The sequence below is a fragment of the Citrus clementina genome, unplaced genomic scaffold (assembly GCF_000493195.1).
Source record: "Citrus clementina cultivar Clemenules unplaced genomic scaffold, Citrus_clementina_v1.0 scaffold_3, whole genome shotgun sequence".
NCBI classification, from domain to species: Eukaryota; Viridiplantae; Streptophyta; class Magnoliopsida; order Sapindales; family Rutaceae; genus Citrus; species Citrus x clementina.
The window spans coordinates 24,560,211-24,571,671 of NW_006262339.1; the positions used below are offsets into that span (position 1 = coordinate 24,560,211).

Here is an 11,461-nt window from a genome sequence, read left to right on the forward strand (position 1 = left end):
AACCTTCTTTGCCAAGCCATGCAAAGCCCGTGGTACAAGCCCCATATTTCCGCAGTAAGAACAGAACAAGCACCAAGGTTGATGCAGAGCCCAAATTGCCAAACTCCCCTGTAATCCCTAACAAGACCTCCCACTCCTGCAACACCCGATTCCTTCCTAGCACCATCAGTATTCAATTTCACCCACGGCCAGGTTGGAGAGCTCCGACGGATCCACTTCTCAACATGTCTCTTCCCAACACCGATAGAACTGTTGAAGCATCTTTGAATTTCAGCAACCCGCGAATAAATATCCAGCATGATACGATCACTTTCCCACTTCTCATGATTAAACATGAGCTTATTTCTCCAGAACCACAGCCTCCAAATTACAACCCCAAAAGTTAACGACCACCCTTGTGAATCACCATGAGAGCTAGCCATATGAAGGTTAGTAACCAACCAATCTGTGAGGCCATCCAAAAAGAAACTTTGGTGAGTTCCATTAATCAAAAGACGCTTCCAAATTACCATTGAATAGGGGCAGTCACGCAACACATGTAGCATATCCGCCCGGACAAATCCACAACGCTCACAAGCTGCATCCATGGCTATTCCCTGAGATGCAAGCTCGCAATTAGTCTTCAGTCTGGAATGAAGGGCTTGCCAAATAAAAACTCTGAACCTCTGCGGTCCTTTCCAAGACCAAGCTAGCTTCCAAACCGAACTCTCCTCAGATAGCCACGGCTTAGCAAGGAGCATATAAGCTGAACGAACAGTGAAGTGACCCGAAGGGGATGCAGCCCAATAAAAAATGTCAGTCCCATTGCTCGAAGACGGAGGCATGATGGACGCAATCCGTAACAAAACGTGATGGGGCAAGAGATGACTAAATTTGTTCCAGTTCCAGGAGCCATTCAAAAGCGTAAACTGAGCAATCGGTTGAAGACTTATATCACTGGGAATGCTAGAGAGAGCTAAGTTCGCCAAAGGTTTATCATCGATCACCCAACAGTCCCACCAAAATCTGACAGTCATTCCATCACCAATAGACCAGCACAGACCCCGTCTGGTAGGCTCCCAAGCTCTCCCCACAGCCTTCCAGAGAGGGGAACTTGCACTTGTACAGAAGTTATGGTGGGTATCAGTTGGGGAAAGACCATATTTAGACAACAAAACTCTAACCACAAGCTTTTCAGGTTCGGTCCTAATAAGCCATGCAATTTTCATTATAAAAGCTTTATTCATGAGAGCAAGCTTCTTAAAGCCAAGACCACCAGCAGATTTTGGTTGACATACTCTATCCCAACCAATAAGGCTCATTTTCCTATGCTCCCCATTACCACTCCAAAGAAATCTTCTACACATTTGTTCAAGCTTAGAAGTAATACTTGTCGGCAGGTAAGTTGATTGCATTGCATAGATGGGAGCAACCTGTAGAACAGTCTGAGATAGGGTGATTCTACCTGCCAGAGATAAATGAGAGGCACTCCAACCCGAAAGCCTCTGATCGACTTTATCCAAAATCTCCTGATACGTGGATTTTGTGATACGCCCATGGAGAAGAGGCATTCCCAAGTACTTACCCAAATCAGAGGTGGCAGTAAATCCAAGCTCATTACTAAGGGCATGAACGGTAGGCCCTGGAACATTATGGGAGAAGAAAACTTGAGTTTTAGTTTTATTCACCTTAGCACCAGAGCTAAGACAAAAAGAATGCAACACTTTCGTGATAAATTGAGTTTGATCTTTGGAAGCTTCAGCAAGAAGAAGCAAGTCATCCGCAAAGAACAAGTGACTCAAAGGGGGACCCGAGCGAGACAACCGAATTGGCCTCCACCTATTCTGATGAATAGACTCATAAATCCCATGACTGAGACGCTCTATGCAGAGAACAAAAATGTAGGGGGATAATGGATCACCTTGACGAACACCCCGGCTATGTGAAATGTCCTCAGTAAACTCCCCCTCCCATAAAACGTTCATTCGAGCAGTTGTGAGACAACTCATAATTAGCTGAACTAAAGATGTTGGTAATCTCAACTCCATAAGAGTATCCGAAATAAAGCTCCAGTTTAGCTTATCATAAGCTTTTTCCAAGTCAACCTTAATAGCCATTCAACCTTTCTTACCTTTTTTACGTTTCATAGAATAATCTCCTAAGCAACGATTATATTCTCAGTGATATGTCTTCCTAGTACAAAACTAGTTTGGTGAGGTCCAATCAAATCCGGTAAGAGGTGTTGCAGTCTATTCACAATGAGTTTAGTGATTGTTTTGTATGTCACAGTACAAAGACTTATGGGACGATAGAACTTGAAGGAACTTGGATGATCAGTTTTCGGGATTAAAACAAGGAGAGTCTTGTATACCATCTCTGACACCACTCCATCTTTGAACATAGATTTTATTGTCTCACAAAGCGAATCTCCAACAATACTCCATTGTGTTTGATAGAAGCAAGCTGGCAAACCATCAATCCCCTGAGCTTTAAACGGGGTCATCTGAAATATAGTACTACGAATCTCCTCATTATCAACCGGCACACCAAGGCTAGCCAACCTAGTCTCTTCAATCTCTGGGAACCGATCACGCAATGGATACAATTGATGCAGCACCTGATCAGGGGCATACAACTTCGAAAAGAATTCCACAGCTTCTCTTTTAATCTCTTGAGGGTCATATAACCAAGCTCCACAGCTATCCTTGATTACTTTAATCCGATTACGGGCTCTCCTAGTGATTGTCTTTTGGTGAAAAAATTTAGTATTTCTATCCCCAAAAGCAATCCAGTCTCGTCGGGATTTTTGGAACCAAAAAAATTTCTTCCTGTGCCAATACCGTCTCCAACTCCTTCCTCAACTTCAACTGTAGCCGAATAAGACTCTTGTAAGGTCTATTCTCCACTGCTTTTTACACTCCCCCAATCCTGGCTAATAAAGACTTTTTTCGTTTAAAGATGTTGCCAAAAACGTTTCTGTTCCAATCTGAAACATTCCTAACAAAATCGGTGGTAGCTTGCCCATAAGACTTAGAACGATCCTAGCTTGTCTTTATGAACTCGTTAAACCGAGAATCCTTTAGCCATGCAGCTTGAAATCTAAAAGGTTTTTGATCCACATTCCGATGAATATATCGCTCAAACCGAACAAGCACGGGTCTATGATCAGAGGCAACATGGGGAAGATGCAGGACCAAATAATTCGTAAATTTTACCAACCAATCCTGGTTACACATGGCACGGTCAAGCCTTTTGGATAGACCTCCACGTGACCACGTGAACTGGGGACTGCTAAACTGCAAGTCAACAATACTGTTTGAGTGAAACCAAGAATTAAAAAGATGGCAAATACTCGTGTTGGACTGAGACCCCCCACGTTTCTCATTAGCATACAAAATAGAGTTGAAGTCACCCCCCACAATCCAAGGGCCCCTCATGTGACGTGCAATCTCTCCTAGCTGAGACCAGAGTTCTCGACGGGTTGTTGACACAGAACTAGCGTAAACTGCTGTCACCCATGACTACATTACATTCTGATTCATGACTCTAAAATGAATGAATTGTTTGTAAGTAAGCACCATCTCGATGTCTAAATAATTTTTCCATAATATCCAGATCCCTCCAGTAAAACCCACGGCTTCAACCCGATGAGATCTATCAAAACCACTCCCCTTTATGAAAAGATCAGCTTTCTTGCCACTAATACGCGGTTCAGACAACACCACCACTGAAGGCTTATAGCTTGAGATTAAAGAATTAAAAGAGAGCTTAAAGCTCGCCGAGCCCGCTCCCTGTACATTCCAAAACATTACAGATATCATAAAAAAATAACCAGAGAGAGAAATGCCTTACTGGCGGGTACCCCTGGGCGATGTCTCCTGCAAACCAAGAGTCTCATTGACAAAAGAAGTATCAACATCAGATGTGGTGTCATCAACATTATTCATAATATCATCCTCTTCCCCCACCCCACCACTATTAGGGGGATCATTTAAATGTTCAAAAGGAGGTTGGTGCCCTGGGTTCACTTCATGAACGATCTCCCTTTGGGCCCCGCTAGTTTCCCCAACAAAGATGTTATGTAGGTAAGCGAAGGAAACTACTGTGTGATATTTTGGGTTAAGGGTTGTATGCACTGTGGAGGGACCACGGGAACTAGCAGATGGGGGGTTGGCTTGCTTTGAACTGGGGGTTGTTTGGGGGCATGGAAGAAAGTTTGCATGTATGACTTTAGAGGTTCCAGTTATTGTCTATTTAGGTTTGGGCGGTTGGGGCTTGGCAATTTGTTTGCCCTTCATATTAGGTCATAGGGTCTGTGATTTAGGGTTAGCAATGGGATTAAGAACAGGTTTAGGCTTACTCATAGTACGGGAGTAGATGGATGGGTTGGGCAATTGATGTAGCTCCTTCGGGGATTCATGGAAGGCCACTCCCACAGTCTCAACATAATCAACAGCATCAGCAAGAACAGTGAAGCGTGACATGCCAGCATTATGATTTTGGTTTTGCATGCTGCTACTCACATTCTCCTTACCAAGAATTGGCGCAGCCCTTCTTCTCCTTGGAGCAATCATCCAGGGGCCAAAAATATATTCTCTATTTCGATCCTCCTTTCCGGCATTAGTGTGAATGGTTGTGGGAGGTATGAATGCGACCTCAGTTCCAATAGGTGCCTCCAATGCAACCTCCTGTGTAGCTCCATCTGTACACCCATTGCTAGAATGACCATAGCACCCACATTTGAAGCATATTATTGGCAATCCCTCATATTCAACTTTTTGAACACTGCCATTAATTTTAAACTGAGAAACCATAGGCTTATTGAGCGATATTCACACCGCCAACCTTGCGAATTTTCCTCTTTCATTGGATGCAGTGTTCACATCAATTTTGAGGACAAACCCTACAAGCTGGCCAACTTTCTTCAGGATACGCTTATCGTAAAGATGCATGGGCAATCTAGGTAACCGGATCCACGCATTAACTGTATCTAATTTAGTCACCATGCTGTCAAATTGTGGAGACCATGGTTGCACAGTTAAATAATGCCCCATAATGACCCATGGCCCCTCCGTTAAAGCATATTCAACATCCTCATAAGACTGTAGCCGAATCAGGAAAAAGTTATTCTCCAAGTCCACCACCGAAAACTCCCCAATCTTTTTCCACATCAATTTCAATCTATTGTACAGCACTCGGTACCCAATATCTCTACCCAGAAGTTTAACCACGACTGAGTTTTTCCATGGTTTGATTAGCTTCTCTTGAATGCGTTCCGAAAAGTCTATTGCTGGCATAGCTCCATCAGAACTTACCATGACATCTCCTGGCTCAAAATCCCAATCATCGTCGTGAAATTCCTCTCCCTCAGTCATCCCATGGACACTATTCTTCCCTTGGCCAAAATCTCGAAGTGCATCTCTATAAGATGCTGGAAGCGGATTATTGGCATCGTCCATTCGCCCTCCAGCGGGCCTTTTTACTTGATCGATTGTCGACAAATGGCAGCGGAAAAGTCCCAAAAAAAACTAGAGTTATCGTTTGTTCCAATGTTCTCATAGGGTTCCGACATACTCGGAGAACTTTTAAAGTTTAAATTTTGTTTACTTTTTAGTACATATAGAATTATGCTACGGATGCGAGGAGAAAAAATGTGGAGTCCATTTATTGGAAGCCCCAAATTCTAACTTACGATCCAAGCGTGAGTTTCAAACTAAACCAACCCAAAGTTTGTACAAAGTCCAACTCAATGCAACTAAAATCATTCTAATTTGCCTTCTCAAAAAACAAAATCATTCTAATTTGCTTTTGGTTTTGGCTGACTTAGCCTTTAATAAATTCACATGTTATATAACATAATTGAAAAAAAAGGAAAATGATATTCTCACAACACTTAAGCACAACACTGAGCACACAATATAAAATCTAAATTTTGGGAGAAAAATTGCCACGCACGCGCATGCAACAAACTCTCTCACGCGTATCGCTCTATTCAACAGCCAGCGTTGCTCGAATTTTCCCAAGTTTCCCATCGCACAGTGTCGGCTCTGATCTCCCACACCACTTAGTAGCCAGCAAGTCTCAGCTCTCCTCACGCAGTGTCGGCTCTGATCTCCTTTACGCACCAATAGTCTTGTCCCCAACAGCTCCCGTAATCGTCTTGTTAAGGTAACTTGTGTAGGACATTGTGCTGTTTATGAGTTGACTGTTAGGGAGTTAAAGCTCATTGTCCTGTAATTGCAGTCTTCGTGATATTGAGGAAAGCTTATCCTGTAATTCCAGCCTCCATGTTTATTTCTTTCAAAGAAAGAGTGGCTTTATATCACTCAAATCTTTATGCTCTGTTAATAAATTATATTCCCCATTGTTTCTATAGAATTAAAACGGCAACTCAGATTTAAGTTCCCTCGATTTGTAATTAACTTCAATTAATTGTATGTGTTACTCAATGTGTGTTGAGCATGTACTTGTTCTGAGATTCCTTTTGTTTCTTTCTTGGTTTATAAATACCTTGTTGAGGATTGCAAATAAGAGAAGCTGATATATTAAGCCCAATTGACACTATTATTGCAAATAAGGGAAGCTGATATATTAAACTCAACTGACATTATTATTGCAAATAAAAAAGCTGATATGATTATAAATAAGAGAAGCTAATACAACTTAAATATAATGCATATCAACAAATGTTCAACCACCACAATCTTGCATCTGCATTTGTCTACCCACTCTGCAGACTGTCAACAAATGTTCAACCACCAAAATGAACAAATGAAACTTGATTCTTGTCTAACCAATTACAGGCCAAACAGGATTTTGCACAAATATCCTACCAGCAAATTCTAATTCCTCTCTAACATAATCCATCTCAGAATAATTGCTCCTTATTTCATCTCTGAATCCAAAACTTTTAGCTCTTGCTTTTCTAATAGTTTGTAGGCCTTTTTAGTAGATTCCCCATGGAAGGATCGGCTAGAGTGTAAACAAGCATTGCCCCTTCCTTGGCTGCTGGCTTTATTATCTCCATCAACTGCTCTAGATCATTAAATTAACAAAATTGTAGCAACAACAATATGTCAGTGCTCACATTTTAGCTGATTAAATTAAATGAGATTTCAACATTAAGCAAACAATCCAGATTATAATAAAAATGCATTTCCTCTAGTACACCAGCAGCAATTATTGTTTCTGTGATCAAATCACATGCAGAAAAATAACTAATTTGACAAGAGTTTTTTTTTTTTTTAATCTAGGATCAAGAATAATAGCTTCTCAAGCTCCAATTACTTGGTGCACGAAAGTAATGAATTGATTTGCATTCTTACCTCCAAAATCATTTCAGGGGATAAAGTAGCAAGTTGAAATATGTCAATACTTTCACCAGACTCGGCTCCTGAAGAGGAAGAAAAACACATAACCAAATTAATTACAAAAAATTCGTAATATTTTTTAAAAAATACAAATTAATAATGGTTTTGTATAATTAATCAATTAAATCCTTCTATTAATTTTTTCTTAGATTTCTTTGACCATATTTGATCATAAAATTTAATATAAGTTTTATTTTACTATTTTATTAGTATAATATAAAATGACCAAATTATCCAATAAACATGAGTTATTGTATCTAATAATTTTGGTATTTAATTATGTGAACTAAAGTTTTTAAATGAAATTTAATTATTGTTTTCTCTACCTTACGTGTAAATGATATAAATTTGACAACCTAATAATTTACATGTATTCCGCCATAGAGATGTTATATTAGTTTAATTAAAGTTTTATAATCATACTAATAAGTAGTATTAGAAACAATGAATTTGATATAAAATTAGAAACATATTGAAGTTAAAGTAAATTCATGGTACTTTTACCTTATAAGGATAAAATAATCAATTTAGAATTATGCCAAAGCAATCTTTATAATCAAATATAATAAAAACAATTATGTCACAAAAAAATAAATTAGGATAGATTTGTTAATTTGTTTTCCAAAGTTCTTTTTTATTTCAATTTTTTTTTAAAAAATAATGTATACTTTTTGTAATTATTTTTTTAAAAATGGGGCAGGCTTACAAGAAATATGGGGTGAAGATATCATCACCCAACAAAAAATTAAGTAAGAATTAATTTGATAACTGCCCATAAAAAGAAAGCATATTGTCACGGGATCAGTGTTTTGCGCAGCAAACCCGTGCGGCACTTAGACAACCTTTGCCGAATATTGCTAAGTAAGCCTTGAACTTCTCGACTAGCTAAACCTAGAGGTTTTGGAAGAGCTAGAGAGAAGAGAGCAATGGAGCCGAATAAGGAAACTTGTATTGCTAACAAGAGAGATTACAAGAGAGCTTACAAGTGTTTGATTTGCTTGTGCTAAGCTTGTTGTTGTGCAAATGCTAAATGCCATCCCATATTTATAGGGGAGGCTTGCCAAGCTCTAGAGATTCTAGAGAAATCTACCAACTATTTAGAATTTACATGTGCTGGAAATGTATAGAGAATTCTAGAGTATTTACAAGCTCAAATGTGCTAGAGTTGCCTAGAAATTTCTGGAATTGGGCCAAGCTAGCACTCTTGGCCTTGTCTTGGGCTCTTGGTGGGCAAATTGGGCTAACAAAATGGGCAGTCCGCAACATCCTCCCCACCTAATCTCGCGGCGTCCTTGTCGCGCTCTCGTGCCTGAAATTCTGGATGTGCTCAACGAATTGCCACAAATTATCTTCACATTCCCAAGTGGCTTCGCTTTCGGGGAGGTTTTTCCACTTCACCAAGTACTCGTTGTGTGCTAGCACGCCTCTCCTCGAGACCACATGATCCGCAAGGATGTAGTCCACATCTTTGTCGAATGCAGTGACAACGGCGGTTGGCGCGCGCCTTGATTCTCCGTGACTTGGGTGTTCCACATCTCCATGATATGGCTTGAGAAGGCTCACATGGAAGATTGGATGGATCTTGAGTCTTGGCGGAAGTTGAAGTTCATACGAGATGTTGCGCACTCGTCGTACAACTCAGAAGGGTCCCTCATAGTGGCTCACTAACCCCTTGTGGACTTTCCGCAACGTCTTGCATTGTTCGGATAGGAGCTTGATCATGACTTGATCACCTTCCTTGTACTCAACATGCCGTCTCCTTGTATTCGCCAACTTTTTCATTTTCCTCGCGGCCTTGTCGGCTCGTGTGATGTCCCGCTTCCTCGTTGACACGACTTAAAAGTGTTTGATTTACTCTCAAGTATAAGAGTGCCTAGTTATAATATATCTCGGTGAGTCCGAGGTCGATCCACAGAGAAAAGATTTAATTTGTTTATTTTATTTTATCTAAAATTTGAAAATAAAACTTAAATATAGACAACTTAATTTAAATAAAACTATGAAATTGAATTAGTTAGGGTTGTGGATTCACTCTTAGTAGTAAATAAAACTTAATAAATTCTTTTTGCCATTTTTTTAGATTTATTGCCCAAAAGATTAATTATATAAATTATTATTATTTTCCCTTTAATTTTATGATGGATTAAGTATTCATTGTGCCAAAATTTAATTTGTCTACAATAAGACAAAATACCATTTTACCATACCTTATATTTAGATAAAAAGAATTTATTGTGCCAAACTCCCTTGTTTGTCTACAATAAATCAAAATCTCATAATATAAAATATGTATAAAATTAAATAGAAAATAATTTAATTTATAAAATTAAAAATAGAATTTGATTAAATCATATTTATTTTCTAAGAGTTTCACCTTCCCCTAACTATTAATATTTAGCTAAACATTTTTTTAATAAAGGAAATTACTAAAATTGAAAAACACGACTGATATTTTCATCAAATCGATAAAATTATAAGTTTTAAAAGGCAAATCACTTCTTTTACTCAAAAACAATGGAGAAACATTACACCAATGTTGGGATAGGTTTAAAGAATTGCTTAACATATGTCCACACCATGGTTTTGAAACTTGGCGATTGGTCACTTATTTCTACGAGGGCTTAATACCACAAACTAGACAAGTTGTAGAAATGATGTGTAATGGTGAATTTAAAGATAAAAGTCTTGAAGATGCACTAGATTACCTTGACCAATTAGCTGAAAATGCACAACCCTTCGAATGTAGTACAAGAGGGTGTTGTTGGTGTGGATGTTCCGCCGGAACCAAGCCGCGGCCGTGAGGGAGAGCGCGCCCAAGGCAAGACTCGCGGCAAGTCCAAGGTCCCATCCGTGGATGCGTTGGAGCCTCACATAGCCACTCTCGAAGTCGCATTGTCCGCCACTCAAGATAGCCTCGATAGTTTAGAGGAAAGAGTGGACGGTCTCAAGGGAGAATACGCCGAGTTCACGGTGGCAACAAAAGCCCTCATCCAAGAGCAAGTGAACACTCTCCGAGGTGAGTTTCGTTCAATCCATGATGAGTTGCTAAAATTTCGTAGCTTTGTTCAGGATGAACTACGCGCTGTCCGTGCGGAAGTGGATGAAGTCCGCTCAGATTGGGCATGGCACAAGCGCACACTCTCTGCTAGTCTAGCTTCCGCAAGCACGAGTGATGCGCAGCGCATTGACGTGTCAAATCCCGACACCTACGATGGCACACGCAACGCCACAATCGTGGACAACTTCCTATTTGGGCTTGATCAATACTTCAATGCCATGGGTGTTCGAGATGAGGCATCGAAAGTGGGCACATCACCCACCTATCTTCGAGGCGCTGCACAACTATGGTGGCGTCGCAAGCATGGCGAGATGGGAGAGGGCATTTGCACCCTCGACACTTGGGCCGACTTCAAGCAAGAACTCTGAAAGCAGTTCGCCCCAAGCAATGTGGAGAAGGAAGTGCGAGCACGCCTACGTCACCTCAAGCAATCGGGTAGCATTCGGAACTACATCAACGAGTTCACTACCCTTATGTTGGAGATAAGCGACATGTCCGACAAAGATTCGCTCTTCTACTTCCAAGATGGCCTCAAGGATTGGGCCAAGACCGAGCTTGATAGGCGTGGCGTTCAAACACTTGACGACGCCATCGCCATTGCGGAGTCGCTCACCGAATACTCTACCCAATCCAAGGATAAAAAGGCCAACCAAGGCAAAGGTGGGGGAGAGAGTCGCAAGGACAAGGGCAACAACCGCAAAGATTGGGGGCAGAAAAAGTCGTCTAGCAACAAAAGCGGGCAAGGAAAATCAGAGGGCAAGAAGGAGGTGCCAAAGCCACAAAGCCCATGCTTCATATGCAACGGTCCTCATTGGGTACGCGACTTTCTGGAGAAGAAGTCGCTCAACACTCTCGCAGCCCAACTCAAGAGCAACCCCACAATATCCTCGGAGGAACCCCAACTCAGCATGGGTTCTCTCCAACTCCTCGGCGCACTCAATCGCCAACAGCCCACACTTGTCAAGAAAGGGCTTGTGTATGTAAGAGTGAAGATAAACGACCAGTCCGTCCGCGTGCTGCTGGACACGGGAGCAACGCACAACTTTGTGTTCGT

The 11,461-nt window shown here is 40.8% G+C and overlaps 1 protein-coding gene and 1 non-coding gene across 2 annotated transcripts; both read right to left on the minus strand.

The window, feature by feature from the left end:
* Nucleotides 1-4,811: 4,811 nt before the first annotated feature.
* On the minus strand, nucleotides 4,812-5,438 carry LOC112099749. Its single transcript, XM_024187212.1, has one exon. The coding sequence runs from the start codon at nucleotides 5,436-5,438 to the stop codon at nucleotides 4,812-4,814; it is 627 nt and encodes a 208-aa protein (XP_024042980.1).
* A 4,387-nt stretch (nucleotides 5,439-9,825) lies between these two features.
* Nucleotides 9,826-9,933, minus strand: LOC112100562. Its single transcript, XR_002906930.1, has one exon. It is a non-coding gene; the product is annotated as a small nucleolar RNA R71 (small nucleolar RNA).
* Nucleotides 9,934-11,461: the final 1,528 nt, after the last annotated feature.

Excerpts from the sequence above, each read along its gene's own strand:
- LOC112099749 (XM_024187212.1), bottom strand. The coding sequence starts at position 5,438 with ATGGACGATGCCAATAATCCGCTTCCAGCATCTTATAGAGATGCACTT.